Here is a 10,219-nt window from a genome sequence, read left to right as displayed (position 1 = left end):
CTCTTTGACACATCTCAATTTTTATCTCAATCTTTATATGAGACATCTTTGACAAACATCTCACATTTTCTCACACTTTAACTCAATCATCTAACATTTTGTATCTATATTGTGCTTTATCTCACACATCCTCACTCTTTATCTTACACATATCTCACACTTTTTTACTCATCTGGTGCTTTATCTCAAACATCTTGTTGATACTTGATGAAGTGTCTGATGTGTGTGTGTATTAGATCTGGGTTTTGATCTGAGTAAGGCATTAGAGGATGTGTCTGTGTATATGGAGGACCTTCCCCCTCCTCCTGCACCCATGTCACCAATCGTGTCACCGTGGCCTATGGAGGCGGAGCTTCAGCAGCCTCAAACTGTGTGTTTCAGTGACCTCCCCACAGTTGACACGCCCGCTTTACAACATGTCACCAAATACAGACCACGACGAACCAAGAAAGCCAAAACCAGTAGAGCCGCAGTAAGAAAGTACAGAAACATTCTTCATCTTTAGAATCATAAAAGTTTTTAACGCTGTTTATTTGTTCTTCCTCAGCCGGTCAGCAAAGTGTCTGTACAGGATCCGAGCATTGGTGTCGATCAGCTGGATGAAGGCGTGCCAGAGTTTTTCTTCAAAAAGGTCACAAACATCCGAGCAAAGTGAGAATCAGACGTCTGATGATGGAGTGTTTGTGTGGTTTATTGTTGATCCAGATTCAGATCTTCTGTTCTTTTGTGTAGAGCCGTTGATCCAGATGTTGAAATCACAACACAATCTCTCATGAGTCCCATCATCAACAAAACCACACCCGGTGACACAACAACAACAACAACAACAGTTGCCATGGTGACAGCAGAGACAAGCATCACACCCACTGTGACTGCCGTTGACCCTTGTATTCCCACCGTGGAGATCCCTGAGGTCAAAGGTCACGTGCAGGAGGGTGTTAAACGTGACGGTCCATTGGTTAAGGGTCATGTGGGTGTACAGGTGCTGGGCGGTGACATGCTGATGGAGATACGAGCCAAACAAGAGAAACGCAAGAAAGACAAAGTGAGTTTCACACACGTCATCTTCTGTATAATATTCAGATGTAATAAAGTCTGAAACACTGATGGATCATACAGTCTGTCTGAAGAAACATCCTAAAAATGTGTCCCAGAACTGCTGTAATAATGCACATTAATAGCCGCTCGTCAGTGTAAGAGATGAGCGACCCGTGGGTGTGCATGTGCCACTGTTATTCTTAGTTAATCACCCATGAAGTGCTCACAACATCTGTGTCAGTAAATGAAAGGGTCGAGTACAGCAGGGTCTGGAGATCAGGAGGGTTTCTGACTCGCATCTATTACAGCTCTTATATACACAATATACATATATGTGTGTGTGTGTGTGTGTGTGTATTTGATCTATGACTGTGTGCTGTTGTTGTTTATGTTGTGTTGTGTATCTCACACACAGGCAGGTGTGTCTTCATCTGTGGAACCTAAAGCTGAACCTCACACTGAAGGTCATTTCAATCTTTTTACTGTGTGTGTGTCTGTCAGTGCGTGTGTGCCTGTCTGCGTGTGTCTGTCTGTCTGTCTGTCTGTCTGCCTGCTTGTGTCTGTCTGTGTGTTACTGCAAGTGCGTGTGTGGGCACATGTGTGTGTTAGTGCGCATGTGTGTGTGTTTGTTCTGGTGTGCGTGTGTTTGCGTGTGTCTGTCTGTCTGTGTGTGTGTGTGTCTGTCTGTGTGTTACTGCAAGTGCGTGTGTGTTAGTGCGCACGTGTGTGTGTGTATGTTCTGGTGCGCGTGTGTTTGTGTGTGTGTGTGTGTGTGTGTGTGTCTGTCTGTGTGTGTGTGTGTCTGTCTGTCTGTCTGTGTGGTACTTGTGCTTGTGCCATATATGTGTGTTTGTATGCGCATGTGTCTGTGTTAGTGCATGCATGTGTGTGTTAGTGCGCACGTGTGTGTTTGTGCTTGTGCGTATGCGTGTTCTTGTGCATGTGTGTGTGTTTGTGCTTGTGCGTATGCGTGTTCTTGTGCATGTGTGTGTGTGTGTGTGTTTGTGCTTGTGCGTATGTGTGTTCTTGTGCATGTGTGTTTGTGTTGTGTGTGTGTGTGTGTGTGTGTGTGTGTGTGTGTGTGTGTGTGTGTGTGTGTGTGTGTGTGTGTGTGTGTGTGTGTGTGTGTGTGTGTGTGTGTGTGTGTGTGTGTGTGTGTGTGTGAGTCTGACTGGATCTCTCTGTTCTTCAGCAGGAGTAAATCATGGACACACAACAGCAGAGGTCCAGAAAGATCCATCAGTAGAACTTACAGCTCAAACCAACAAACTCAAACACACAACTGAACACACACACACGCCTGCGCAAACAGCCATTCTCATACAGACACTTGAATACATACCTGTGCAGACACACACACCCGCCAAGACACCTACATCAGCGGAGACACTCACATCTGCGCAGACACTCACATCTGAGCAGACACTCACACCAGCGGAGACACACACACCTGCGCAGACGCCCACACTCACACCTGCGCAGACGCCCACTCTTGCACAGATACCTGCGCAGACACCCACACAAACACCTGCGCAGACACCCACACTCTCTCACACACCTGCGCAGACTCCCACACTCATATCTGCGCAGACGCCCACACTCTCACCCACACCTGCGCAGACACCCACCCTCACCCAGAGTGTATTCTCGACTGTGTCCTGTCTGTCTCAGGAGTCTGGCGGTGATGTCAGTGAGTAGCTCAAACTTTACACTCACAGAGTAACAACAGGTTCATGTAAACTCTCACTGACACTGATATTGTTGTAGCCCCGCCTCCTCTGGATGACATCACAGATATCTCAACCGGAGGCTCCTCCCCTGCTCTGCTTCCCTCGCCCCTCTGCCAGTGGGACAGTGAGTGGGGGGAGCAGAGTCCTGTCACTCAGAGCACAAGGGGTGGAGACTCACCTAAAACCTGTGAGTTGATTGTTGATCATTTCTATCTGAATGTTGTCACTCAATCGATGAATCTGACGCGATGTTTTGGTCGTTGTGTTGTCGGTTTGGTTGTGTTTCCAGGTTTGGATTTACCTGGCGGTGTTGTTGTGTTTGAGACAGACTCACACAAACAAACACAGGTTGTGGTGAGGTCTGTGTCCTGCGTCCACTCCAGAAACGACTCGGACAAAGACGCCGCTGATCGACAACGAACACAGTCTCTTCCCACAGCAGGTTTGACCAATCAGAGCTCTTGATATCTGACTGTCATTATCTTTCGTTTATTAAAACGTCTTTGTGTTTGAATGTCAAGATAAATACAGACATAAAGTCTTCTCTCAGTGCTCATGTTTGGTTTCTGTGTGTTGTTCAGATGGGCCGTTCAATACTTCAGATTCTGCTGGTGATTCAGGAGTCAGTTCAGAGAGTCAGAACACTAACATCTGAACAGAACATACACACAATTCACATGACATCATTTTTATTTAGCACATGAATTATGTTTGTTATTATAAAGCTGATTTAATTCTCATACAGCGTCAGTGTCAAACATATGAATCTTGAGTCAGAAGTGATTCATTATTTACAGTAGAGATGCTTCAGATCTCAGTGTTGATCATTGTCAATTCATAGATTCACTGATTTATGAATCCTTTAGTGATGATTATTAGTATGATTTAATTTTTTAAGTTTTTTTTTATTTGTTTTGTGTATTAACGGATCAATATTAGTGTTTTCTTTGTTTGTATTCTTAATGATGTCATCTAAATATTTAATTATAATGTGATTAAAATCTGGTGGTTGGACCTCTGTGTGTTTGTGAATTGTGTTCTCTTGTAACCCATATGCAAAAAAAATATTATTTAACATGTTTTTCAAAATATAAAAAACTGACAAAAAAAATAAATGTACTGTAATGAAAAAAATTATTTTTCACCAATATATTTTTGGCCACTTCACATTGGAAGAAAAAAAAATTGTATGTTACAAACCTGTTAACATAAAAAGGTTTTAATGAAATATTTTTTCAACTGCAAAAATCCACTGGTTGTAAAAATATAAATCTATTTGTTTCCCCTGAAATACATTTTGAAATTATATATACAGTATATATATATATATTAATTAATGAAGGTTAAATACTTTCTACCAAATATATTTAAATCATATATCTGGCCATTGAAATGTATTTTTTGTGTGGTCCAGCTGTGGTAAGTGAGTTTGATGTATAATTAAGCTGTAAGTGTGTGATGTTGTGGATGTGTAGATTGTGTGTTGTCTCTTCAGTGATGGATCATTATGTGGGTGTGTTGTGATGATGATCCTCCACACACAGCTGTGTTGTTTAGTTCACTCACAGAAAGTCATGGAGATCTGCAGCCGTCTGAACGCCGCTCTCTTCCTGCAGGTCTGGAAACAGTTCGATGGAGACGGTGAGTTTACTCTCTCACCTATAATACCTGTGTGTTCATGCTTAAACTGACCTGAGGTCTGCTGTGTTTGTGGATCTGCAGATGAAGGATTTATTGAAGGGAGAAAACTGGAGGAGTTTTTACGACGAATGATGAAGACTGTAAGTACAGAACTGAGATATGAGAGATGATTATTTACCGTAACGTTTGTTCACTTTAGTCCAGTGGTTCCTCCACTGTTCTGCACTTTAGTTTGTCTCTCTTATCTGACAGATTCAATTCAATGAGATCTACTGAGCGGATGATAAGATATAAAATGTGCAGAGCAGAGCTGTGGAGCTCCAGGAATAAAATTCACTGTAAAAAATCTTGCTGTAGTTCTGCAGCTGTTTGCCAGTAACTTACTGTAGATTTAAATTGATGTAAATGCATCATAACAGAGGATTGAAGCAGAAGTTTTGGGCAATTCAAGGGAAATGTCAACTGAAAATTCTGAAAAATATTTTTTTTAACTACTGATACTCAGATAGCTATGCAAAGTCTATGTTAACTTTTTAAATGCATCCTTCCAGCCTTGTCACTGTCGTTGTTACTTCCTCATGTGCGCTTACAAAATAAAAATGATTTGTTCTTTGAAGAGATGTCTCTTCTTCATCCCTTCTGTTGGGTATTATTGTGCATTTTAATTCAAAGAATTCCTGCACAGTCTTTCGTCTCCTAAAAACGGGCACCTTTTTAGTGTCACATCCATAGCGCATGCCGCATACAAGTTTCTCTCATCTTAAATAGAAAACCTGGACTCTAGTGTCAGGGGTTTAGGAAAAGATAATCAGATGGGTCAATATATTGGTAGTAAATGCATTCTCTGAAAAGTAATATTTCATGTTTTGACCGCAGATGTCACATCCATAATACTGAAACTACTCCATTGACTTTAAATCATTTGATGTCAGGGTGATATTTTGTGGATATATATATGAAGTCAGGTTATATCACATTAACTTTACACATGACAACAAAGTGTCAGTAATGTTTTTCATCTTTTATATCACTTGGTTTTATATTTTATTTTATAATGCAATAACATTTTTAAAAGAATCCAAAACTTGGGGAGTATGGTGAATGTGATTTCACCAAGTAAGATGTGATCCTGGATCAACATTTTCATTAACCAATCAGATTGCAGGATTAGGATTAGTGTGTATGTTAGATTTAGGTTTATGGTTAAGAAATACTCCTCAAACTATTATTTCACACTCATTTGAGGGTTTAAAAATGGTTAGGGTTTGAGTTAAGGGTAGGTTGGGGTATCTTTGATTAAAATGTTGATTCAGGATCACATCTTACTTGGTGAAATCACGGCGACAGCATTGGTATATCTCAACCAGTCTGTAGAGATATTTGAAGCTTTAAAACCATATAGACATGAGATGATTTCTGTTCATGTAGGCTGATGTTTCTGAGCAGCACCTGCAGAAACTGAAAGAGAAGATTATGAGCAGCTGTGATGTCACAGTGAACGGACGTCTTCATATGGAGGAGGTGAAAAACTGCAGACCATCATAACAATACAAGCAAAAATACATGACAGTATGACACACATCATATCACAAAGGGAATTATGTAGATGTGTGTGTGACTCTGTGTTTGTGTGTTTGTTGCAGCTGGCGACCGCTCTTCTCCCCGAGCAGGAAAACTTTCTCCTGGTGTTTCGCAGGGAGACGCCGCTGGATAACAGTGTGGAGTTCATGAGGGTCAGACGTTCACATTCATGCTTTCATATTAAAACACACAAACGAGTTTTATGACGACGAGTCTCACGCTTGTCTCTTCACAGATCTGGCGTTGCTATGATGCAGACAGCAGTGGCTATATCTCTGCTGCAGAACTGAAGGTAACTGATAGCTCTGATGTCACTTCCTGTCATGTCATGTCAAGCTTTATATGTTGATGCTATGATGTCTCTGTTGTGATGCTGTCAGAGTTTCCTGCAGGATCTCTTCCATCAGCATAACAAGCAGATCACTACAGACAAACTGGAGGAGTACACCGATACCATGGTAACGTCAACCCAACCACTGTTGTCATGGTAACATAAAATACAATGCTAATACACAGGAGTGTCCAGGTGAAGACTGACTGATGATTATTAAATGTGTTTCAGATGAGCGGCTGAACTTCACACAGTCACACAGAACTTAATGAAATTGATCTTCTGTTTATTGTTTGTGTTTCTTTCTTAAAGATGCAAATGTTTGATAAAAATCAGGATGGACGTTTGGATCTGAACGATTTGGCAAGGTAACACTGATCTTATTAACATATCATCAGTCAAAACAAACATTTAAATAACAGCTTTTTAATTGTTTTAAAGGTGCCATAGAATGTAAAACTGTATTTATGTAGTCATAGATGAATAATAAGAGTTGTGTACATGATAATAACATCATGAGCCTCAAACACGATTGTTTCCTCCTTCTTATGTGAACCTCATGCATGCAAAAGACCGCTGGAAAACAGATCAATCTCAACATAACACCAACTGTGATGTCACAGTTGATATATACGCCCCCAACATTAAATTAATTACAATGTTGTTACAATAATAAAAACAATGTTGTGACTGTTGAGTTAGTGCTATATGCGAGTTAATGCTAAATGCTAGTTAATGTTATATGCTAGTTCATGCTATATGCTAGCGTTTAAGCTAAAGTTCTACTATTGATTTTACAGTTACGTTTTGCAGGTTCATGCTGAAAAAAACACAAACTTAGCACTCAGAAACGTCCATTAACAATCTCCAAACAATTGATTATTCCTCAAAATCTGATACAGACTCAAACATAAGATCTGTTTACACACACACACAGAGCTACTGAAGGAGAAACAGCCAATCAGAGCAGAGCTCAACATTATTATTCATGACCCTTTCAAATAAGTTAATAATAGACCATTTCATTATAAAGACAAATCCTGGGGTTGTAAATGGACATGAAAAACTGACTCTGATCATTTTTGCATTTAACTCTTTCACCGCCATTGACGAGATATCTCGTCAATTAAGAGAAAACGCTTCCCCGCCAATGACGAGATTTTCAGTCTTTCCGCAATACCGCTATTATCCAGCAGGTGGCGCCCTTCCGCAACTTTTTAAACCCGGAAGTATTGCCCTATGGCAAGCGGCTGCATGTCCGTGTCTGTTTTAAAGATCGCTCTGAATGGGATCTCTATGAAAAGTCCGTCACAAAAATGGAATTATCTCTGCTTTTGCTCAAAATGTGGTGTTTTTGCAGAAACCTACCCATATTCAAAAGCTGATTACAAAATAACCACTGAAGGAAGGATGAAATGTTTTTTTTTTTTTGAAAGCAGAGGGTCTTTTCTTTCTTTTGGTATATTGTATGTTTATATATTTAAAGAAGAACATTTTCTGGAAGGCATTAAACTTTGGTGAAAATCATGAAAAACGCTGGCGCTGGCTGGCAACTTTTTTTTAAAACGCTGGCGGTGAAAGAGTTAATAAAATCACAAACCTTCTGTGTAGATATCAGAGAATAATTTAAAAGATTATTACAATGCATTCTTTGGCACCTTTAAAGAGGACATTTCACAAAGAGTTTTTTAAGATACAAAATAAATCTTTGGTGTCCTGAAAGTCCATATGTGAAGTTTTAGCTCAAAATATCATATAGATAATTTATTATAACATGTTAAAATTGCCACTTTATAGGTGTGAGCTAAAATGTTCCATTTTTGGATGTGTCCTTAAATATTCAAATGAGCTGATGAAATGCAAACACTGATTGATGGCTTGTTGAATTCGAAACCGTAATTGTGTTATCAATAATTTTTTGTCTTTCTGTACTAAATGTCACTGCTGTAGTTGGATAGTGGTATTATTATGATAAGATCCCCTTCTGACATCACAAGGGGGGACAAATTTCACTGAGCTATTTTTTCACATGCTTGCAGAGAATGGTTTAGTAAAACTAAGTTACTGGTTTGATCGTTTTCACATTTTCTAGGTTGATAGAATCATTGGGGACCCAATTATAGCACTTAAACATGAAGTCAGATTTTCATGATATGTCCCCTTTAACAGTAAATTGTGATGTAGTTATATAGGTCGGATTCATAACTTGTTAAGAAAAACAAAATCTATCTGGAGAGACTTGATGGACACACTAAATTCCCATTATTGTGATATCTCTATAGGATCTTGGCCTTAAAGGAGAACTTCCTGCTGAAGTTTGAGATGGAGGTGAGACATAAGCACCACATGAGTTCTCATCATCTGTGACCACATGATTACTCAACATCATCAGATCATTTATTTATTGTTGTGTGATGTTTGCTTCAGGCCTGCAGTCAGGAGGATCGCAGGAGAGACTTTGAGAAGATATTTGCTCACTATGATGTGGTAAGAGATGAAGTCAGCTTGTTGAGAAACCTATTGAGACGTGATGCTTAACTCTTAACCCTGTTTGTGTGTGTGTTTTTGTGTCTCTCAGAGTAAGACAGGAGAACTAGAGGGTGCAGAGGTGGATGGTTTTGTTAAAGACATGATGGAGCTCGTAAAGGTAAATGTGATGTCATAAATCTGCATCTTTTCTTTAATGGCCCTTTCTGTATGAAAGATAAATAAATGAATATCAGTACATTTATATTCCGTTTTTTCTCTTAACTCTCCTGGGTGTTTGCAGCCCAGTCTGACCGGATCTGACCTGGACAAGTTTAAACAGGTTCTGCTGGGTCACTGTGACATCAACCGAGATGGAAAGATCCAGAAGAATGAGTTAGCGCTGTGTCTGGGCCTAAAGCTCAATCCTTAAATCTCCTCCAGTAAAGTTCATAATTTTGACCCAGTGCTCTCTATCTGTGTTGATTCTGTACTGTTATAGTGCATCACAAACACTGATGATGTGTTTACAAAGACAAAACATCACATGTGATTTGTGTTCATCTCATTCAGATCACACGTGATGCATTCTCGATGAATAAACCCATGACCTTGAGTGTTGCAAGAGAAATCCTCTACCAGCTGAGGTGAATGACTCAAAAATCAAATCAGATAAACACTGGCTGAATATGAATCTGATCATTTTATTGAGGAATAAATAATATTTCAGAGACATGTGGTGTGTTTATTTGTGTAGTGGCGACTGATGCGTATCTGATGGATAAGTGTGTGTGTGTGTGTGTGTGTGTGTGTGTGTGTGTGTGTGTGTGTGTGTGTGTGTGTGTGTGTGTGTGTGTGTGTGTGTGTGTGTGTGTGTGTGTATGTGTGTGTGTGCTCACTGATGTGTGTGTGATAACTGTAATGACAATAATTAGTGTTTCCAATAGTGTTTGTAATGATCAAGTGTGTATCTATCATTAGTTTCTCTCTTACATCACAGAAGTGGTGGTGGTGGTGGGGGGTTGTCAGGTAATAATCAAAGACATTGATCAGTTCAGGGGCAACTAGCAGCATCAGGAGGTGAGACTTCTTAAAGGGGCAACATACATTGTTGTAACACCACAGACATGAATTTTGGGGGACACTACTTTTTTCTTAAATATAATATAATATATAAATAAATCTATATCCACAATATAACCACTTTATTTGTATTAAAAATGTTAAATTGTTGAAATTACAATCCATGATAGCCTACCTGAGACATGGCGGGAACGTGTTTTGTTACAAATGCAATCTCTCAAACTCAATGAAATATATATTTAAAAAAAATAGTTAATAGTGCATGAATTGTGTTTATCATACTGAAAACAAACATCGAAAATTTTTATAATTAACTGGTATTTAATTTCCACCAATTAAAGAATGACCC

At 39.5% G+C, this 10,219-nt stretch overlaps 2 protein-coding genes across 5 annotated transcripts in view; both read left to right on the top strand.

Annotated features, from left to right (window-relative positions):
- Window positions 1-3,782, top strand: part of LOC135773779 (F-actin-uncapping protein LRRC16A-like) — an 18,430-nt gene extending 14,648 nt beyond the window's left edge. For 2 of the 3 annotated variants that reach the window (XM_073812714.1, XM_073812712.1), the window contains exons 31-38: window positions 237-472; window positions 548-651; window positions 733-1,045; window positions 1,454-1,502; window positions 2,231-2,728; window positions 2,806-2,955; window positions 3,058-3,210; window positions 3,350-3,782. In XM_073812714.1, the coding sequence (XP_073668815.1) occupies window positions 237-472; window positions 548-651; window positions 733-1,045; window positions 1,454-1,502; window positions 2,231-2,728; window positions 2,806-2,955; window positions 3,058-3,210; window positions 3,350-3,423 (1,577 nt within the window). In that variant the 3' untranslated portion in view covers window positions 3,424-3,782. The remainder of the gene's footprint in view (window positions 1-236; window positions 473-547; window positions 652-732; window positions 1,046-1,453; window positions 1,503-2,230; window positions 2,729-2,805; window positions 2,956-3,057; window positions 3,211-3,349) is intronic. The other variant, XM_073812713.1, reaches the window with a different exon arrangement.
- A 359-nt stretch (window positions 3,783-4,141) lies between these two features.
- LOC135771281 (secretagogin-like) lies at window positions 4,142-9,520 on the top strand. Of its 2 annotated transcripts, none has more exons than XM_065281484.1 (11): window positions 4,142-4,409; window positions 4,491-4,549; window positions 5,838-5,930; window positions 6,053-6,142; window positions 6,226-6,282; window positions 6,383-6,448; window positions 6,634-6,689; window positions 8,604-8,649; window positions 8,749-8,808; window positions 8,900-8,968; window positions 9,092-9,520. In XM_065281484.1, the coding sequence occupies exons 1-11, from the start codon at window positions 4,292-4,294 to the stop codon at window positions 9,218-9,220; spliced, it is 843 nt and encodes a 280-aa protein (XP_065137556.1). In that variant the 5' UTR covers window positions 4,142-4,291; the 3' UTR covers window positions 9,221-9,520. The 2 variants fall into 2 exon arrangements, with proteins under 2 accessions (XP_065137556.1, XP_065137545.1); XM_065281473.2 differs by having other exon boundaries at window positions 4,144-4,409; window positions 6,371-6,448.
- Window positions 9,521-10,219: the final 699 nt, after the last annotated feature.

Source organism: Paramisgurnus dabryanus, chromosome 19 (genome assembly GCF_030506205.2).
Source record: "Paramisgurnus dabryanus chromosome 19, PD_genome_1.1, whole genome shotgun sequence".
NCBI lineage: Eukaryota > Metazoa > Chordata > Actinopteri > Cypriniformes > Cobitidae > Paramisgurnus > Paramisgurnus dabryanus.
The sequence above is the reverse complement of the archived record's forward strand: the minus strand, read 5'-3'. Positions and strand labels throughout refer to the sequence as shown.